This window comes from Haliaeetus leucocephalus, unplaced genomic scaffold, assembly GCF_000737465.1.
Source record: "Haliaeetus leucocephalus isolate CR32 unplaced genomic scaffold, Haliaeetus_leucocephalus-4.0 Scaffold110, whole genome shotgun sequence".
Lineage (NCBI taxonomy): Eukaryota > Metazoa > Chordata > Aves > Accipitriformes > Accipitridae > Haliaeetus > Haliaeetus leucocephalus.
Window position 1 is genome coordinate 2,868,911 of NW_010972546.1, and position 5,562 is coordinate 2,874,472.

Below are 5,562 nucleotides of genomic sequence, written 5' to 3' on the forward strand. Positions count from 1 at the left end.
CAGCCGGGCCCCCCGGCACTTGGTGGGGGGCCGGCGGCGGGGGGCTGGCAGGCGGGCGTGCAGCACGTGGGGCGGGAAGAGCTCCTCCAGGCGCGGGAAGGGCGCGTGGGTGGAGAAGTCGCTGTTGAGGCTCTGCAGGCGCAGTGCCGCCAGCGTCTGCAGCGTCTCCTCCGACGTGGGCACGTAGCCCCGCAGCACCATCTCGTGCGCCTGCGGGAGGGCGGGGTGAGCCGGCACGGCACGGCCACCCCGGCATGGCACGGCACAGCCAGCCCGGCATGGCTCTCACCTGCTCGAAGAGGAGGGCGAACTCCAGGCTGTCGCGCGGGACGTTGTCCGTATCCAGGAAGCCGTAGTGCTTGAAGCAGAGCCGGCACGGCGGGTCCTGCTCCCGCTCCTCCCCGGCCAGGCTGCGGCAGAAGGGACCAGCCCCATCAGCGTGGGGGCAGGTGGGGGGAGGCACCCCCACACCGTCCCCTCCCGCCTGTGACTCCCCGGCCCCTCTCCCCCACAGGCAGTAGAGCGGGACATTTACTTTTCAAACTTGGTGAGGACATCAGCCAGCAGTGTGGCACTGCCCACGGGCTGCTCCCGCCGCCGGGACTGCTCATAGAGGGCAAAGAGGTTGGGGCTCTGGGACAGCCCCAGGCGTGACACCAGCTCCCGGGCCACCTGGGGCGAGACAAAGGCAACCGACGATGACTGCGCGTCCCTGGCCGCGGCGCTCAGGGCTGCAAAGGGACACAGACAGGTCATGGCGGGCAAAGGCAAGTGGCCCCTGGCCCCTCTCCACTGCAGCTCAGCTGGGAGAGACCCACAGGAGCCCCTTGCCTCCCACGGCACGCTGCCCACCCAGCCCCATGTGCTGAAATGTCCCGAGCCCCCTCCCCGGCACAGACGTGGCCCCTCACCTCCTCGGCCGTGGTGTGGGAGCTGATGGCCACGCTGCAGGCAGGCGCCCCCGGGCAGTGCACGGTGCAGATCATCTCCTGCCGCCGCATCAGCACCAGGATCTCCTCCAGGGAGGGCACGCACTCCCGCCCCTTTGTCTTCCCCAGTGCCTCCCGGATAAAGCAGGCGTACTTGGCCATCTCCGAGGCAGGGAACCGGCTCTCTGTCCTGCAAGAGATGCCAGGACGGTCACAGCGGCACTGACCCAATGGGTGTCCCGGCACCCAGCGAGCTCCCTGCCCACAGCTGGTGCCTGGCAATTCCGCCGGCACTTGCCTGTCCAGGTGGAAGTGCAGGAAGCGCAGGATGGGCGGGGAGGGCAGGAAGGTGCAGCTCATGCAGGTGAGCAGCTGCCAGTAGTGCAGGTCGCCCTGCCCGCCCGGCGCCGGCGGCTCCGTGGTCTGCTTCACCAGCTGGCAGTAGATCTCGTCCACCAGCGGCGGCAGGTCCAGGCAGGTCTGCAGGACGCCCTGCATCAGCGGCACTGGGTCCCGCTCCGACTCCAGCTGCTGCAGTGAGTTGAAGAGCTTCACAGCCTCATCGCGCAGCGTGGTGTAGCTGCGGGGGCCAGGGGCTGCAGGACAGGATGGGGGTTAACAGTCCCGTGGGCTTTCCCAGGGGGCCCAGCCCAGCACCTGCCCACCCTGCGCAGCCCCCAGCCCCCGGCCATCGCGCCCGCCAGCTGGGGTCGTGGGACCAGGCTTTGCATCCCCCTGCCTATCCCTCACCGCTTTGGTCCAGGCTGCCATAGTGGAATGGCAGCAGGGGAGCGTAGAGGGGGCTGCTGGTGTAGCGCAGGATCGGGTTGCAGCGGTAGATCTGCTCCAGGACCTCAGGGCTGCCGCAGTTCTCCTGGGAGGGCGAAGGGATGGCAGCAGCTGCCAAGGGGCTGCCCAGCACAGGCACCTGCGCCAGGGCAGGCGAGGCCCCAACCATCCGTCCCGGTCCCGGCTCTGCCAACCGCTGCAGGCACGAGCAGCCCTGTGCCATGGGCTCACCTCAACGTCACGCATGAGCAGCTGGGTGGGCGTCTGGACGGGTGCTTTGCTGTCGATGACCTTCTGCACCGCACACACCCAGTGCACAGCCTCGTTCAGGTGCTCCGTGTACAGGCGGTAGCAATGCTTCCTGCCAAACACTGTCATGCTCCAGTAGCCTGCAAGGGACAGGCAGCTCACCCACTGCCCACCGGCACCCTTGCCCAAGGACCCCAGCCCCAGCCGGGCCACTCAGCACCCCGGGGCTCAGCACAGCCCCTCCTGCGGGCAATGAAGGCCTCCTCCTGGGGCTGGGAGGGCAACGCAGGGCACAAGGGGCTGCAAAGGTGCAGCCCAACTGAGGGGTGCCGTCACCTTACCCGTCTCCTTGTAGGTCTGCTTGTCCGGCCACAGCACAGAGCAGAGGCTGGTGAGCACGAGGGAGCCCAGCCGCCGGGCCCCCTTCTCATTGCTGCTGTAGTAGTCCAGGGAGTCGGGAGTCAGCACGAACCAGTACTTCCGAGGCCGGATCCACGGGGTCTTCACGCCACCCCGCACCTCCCGCTGCAGCCAGCCTGGGAAGGGGAAGCCTCAGCCCCTGCCACCGGCACCATCTGCCCCACTGGCTCTCCGGTGCAGGGCAGGGTCTGCCCGCTCCCTGCCAGCCCAGCCGGTGCCCCCTGCCCCTCTGGGGCAGGATCCAGCCACAGTCGGGGCACGATCCTGCCAGCCCTGGCTTTGCCCCAGCTACTCCAGAGGCAGAGGCCCCAGTGCCCCAGCCCCGTTGTGCCCACCTTTCACAAGAGCGTCGGGGTCATCCTCCACTGGCCCTGGGCCCTTCTCCACGATGAGGCTGCGCATCTCCTCCGCAACGAGCAGAGACCTGGGGACGACACGGGGCTGAGCTTGGGTGCCTGTGGGAGCCTCCCATGGCCCCTGAGTGGGGACCTGGCCCGGGGGCTGGGGTGAGCTGGGTTCTGAGGGGCTCCAGGCACCCCACAACCCCATGGTGGGAACGCAGCAGAGCCATCGGGTGCAGATGACCCTGGCTAAAAATAAGCTGTTTGCAGTCACGGCGCTGCCAAGGAATTCGGAAAATGAACAACCAGGAAGGAATGCTGGCAGCAGCGTCGGCACTGCGAGGACGGGGAGCAAGCAGGCCCCTGTGCCCCGGCACCCCATCGCCCCGGGCACACACTACCCCAAGGCATGGCCTCTGCTGGGGACACGGCCCGGCAGAGCCTCCTGGCCCAGGAGGAGCCATGCGCGGCCCCCATTGGCTAAGCGTGTGGCAGCCAAGCCATCTGGCATGGCAGAGGGATGGAGACGTGCCCAAGGATGCACCAGGGATGGGGACGGAGTGCAGCAGTCCCGGCTGTGCCATCCTCTGCTCTAGCCGACAGACGGGCACAGCGTGGTGCCGGCCCCATGGGCAGGATGGTACAGTGCACAACGGCACCAGTGCATCTTCCCACCGCGTGCCAGGACCCCAGCTCCCACAGCACCATGCGAGGGATGTGACGGGATGTCCAGCGGGCCAGAGGCAGGGTTTCACTCACCGCTCTGAGCCACTGCTGCTGCGGGTGGGCTGGCTCAGGCTCACCTCCAGGGACCCCTGGGGAGGAAGGAGATGTCTCAGACCCACAGTCACCGCCTGGCACCCCTGAACATGCCCCCAGTGACTGCTCGCCTCCTCACCAGCCCAGTGCCAGGCCCAGAAGGACAGGCTTGCATCCTGCTGCCACAGGGCAGGGAGCCCCGGTGCCCCCACAGCCATGGCAGGAGCCAGGGCTGCAGCTGGGGCACCCCGGGGGCGCGGGGGCAGCCGCCGGGCATGCTGGCTGTGTGTCCTCAGCTGACCTGGCAGGCTGAATACCGTGCAGAATTGCACAAGGTCAGTGCTGAGTAATACGCTTACGGCACAAAGTCCCATTGTAATGGGGCCGCTGACTTCCTGCCTGCGGCGGTGGGACACAGCACAGGGAAGTCCCTGGCCCTGCAGCAGGATGGGGACCGGTTCCTCCTCGTGCAGCACAACTTGACATGGACGGTGCCACTCACATGATGACCCTGGCACACGTGCTGGGACACGAGGCAGAGCCCAGGCACGGGCAGGCACTGAGTTGGGCAGGGTGCCCCGGCAGAGCAGGGTGCGGGGATGTGGCAGCGCCGGCGGATGGTGTCCCGGGAGATGCACGGGCGCTCCTGCCAGCTGCAGCCCATCGGGGCAGCTGGAGGTGCGACAGGCCAGAGCACGCCACGAAACGCCAAGAAAAAGAGACGGTTGCTAAAAATAGTGGTGGGGAGGGGGGAGCTGCTGCAGGTACGGCTGCGCCGCGGGGCAGGGCCGGGCGCCACTGACCCGTGGCATTAAGGGCACCTGTCGCGCAGCGCCGGCGCCTGTGCACGGGGCCAGCTCCTCCAGCGACCGTCCTGCTGCTGAGGCCGGTGAGGGCCCCGCGCACTCCTGCACAGCTGTGGGCACGGAGACGGTGCCCAGCTCCTCATCCGTGGGAGGAGGAGGCGGCGGTGGCGGCCAGCTCCTTCTCAGGGATATAAATAAACAGGAGAGGAGCCACGGCAGCAAGGCCAGGGTAGCTGCTCCCACGCTCCCAGGAAGGGGTGGCCAGCACTGCGGGTTTCCAAGGACCCCCCGGCCACGGAGAAAGGCTCCCTGGGGAGCTGGCGTCACAGCCGCCCACGCCAGGCTGGACCTCCGGAGCTACCGTGGCCCATGGGACACAGGAAGCCCAAAGACAGCTCCTGCCATTGCCGTGCCCTTGGCATTGCCACCGATGCCCAGAGGTCCCAGCTCCAGCTCTGCCACTGTCTCCGCTGCCTGCCGTCCCCTGGGGCGGGCTCTGCTGGAAGGGGACCTGCTGCCAGGGGACAGCCAGTGTGGGGGGCTCAGGGCCACCCCCAGCCCTGCACAGCCAGGGCAGCCCAGCGGCAGCAGGGCCGCGCTGCAGACCCTGCGGCGGGCAGGGGAGAGAGGTGCCGCAGCAAGTGGGATGGGGCTGTCACCACCCCCCATGTCCCCTCCGGGCAGGGACATGGCCCCGTGGCTCTGGGTGCAGGAGGCAGCCGGGACCGGCAGGAGGAACCCCTGGGAGCCGGGCTTCCCCCCGCCGGCCCGCGCTATCAGCCGTCCTCCACGCAGCCCAGCCAGAGGAAGCGCCGGTTTCCGCCGCTCAGCTTCCCTAAACAGAGGAAGCAGCCGGAGCGGGGAGATCCAGGCCTGCTCCCCGCGCCCGGCACGTGCTCCCCGGGCGCTGGCTGCCGGGAACAGTCCCGGCCTGCTCCGGCAGGCCTGTGCAGAGCCGTGGCCGGTCCCTTCGCGCCTCGGCCAACCTGACCTCGGCAGCGGCACAGGGCAGGTACAGCCCCGGTGCGGGCTCTGGCACTGCCAGCCCCACGTCTCCTGCCCCGAGGAGCAGGCAAAGGCAGGGCAGTGCGGGCAGGGCAGCACCCGGCTCCGCTGGCGGCTCCGCTGCCCCGCCGGCCTTGCAGCGCCTCGGCTTCGGCTGCACCCCAGCACCCGACGGGCGCCCGGGTCCCGTCACCGCGGCATCCCGGGATCCCGCCGGCAGCGGCCCCTGCACCCCTCGGCTCTGCCCTGCGGGCTCCGGGACCC

The 5,562-nt window shown here is 69.1% G+C and overlaps 1 protein-coding gene across 1 annotated transcript in view; it reads right to left on the minus strand.

Annotated features, from left to right (window-relative positions):
* The window catches only part of PLEKHH3 (pleckstrin homology domain containing, family H (with MyTH4 domain) member 3), a 4,983-nt gene extending 1,429 nt beyond the window's left edge, over positions 1 to 3,554 (minus strand). The window contains exons 1-10 of the mRNA XM_010585737.1: positions 3,488 to 3,554; positions 2,723 to 2,811; positions 2,309 to 2,503; positions 1,950 to 2,107; positions 1,680 to 1,803; positions 1,228 to 1,525; positions 912 to 1,119; positions 536 to 672; positions 290 to 410; positions 36 to 210 (exon numbers count right to left, since the gene is read on the minus strand). Of these exons, the coding sequence (XP_010584039.1) occupies positions 36 to 210; positions 290 to 410; positions 536 to 672; positions 912 to 1,119; positions 1,228 to 1,525; positions 1,680 to 1,803; positions 1,950 to 2,107; positions 2,309 to 2,503; positions 2,723 to 2,789 (1,483 nt within the window). The 5' untranslated portion in view covers positions 2,790 to 2,811; positions 3,488 to 3,554. The remainder of the gene's footprint in view (positions 1 to 35; positions 211 to 289; positions 411 to 535; positions 673 to 911; positions 1,120 to 1,227; positions 1,526 to 1,679; positions 1,804 to 1,949; positions 2,108 to 2,308; positions 2,504 to 2,722; positions 2,812 to 3,487) is intronic.
* Between the last annotated feature and the right edge of the window lie 2,008 nt (positions 3,555 to 5,562).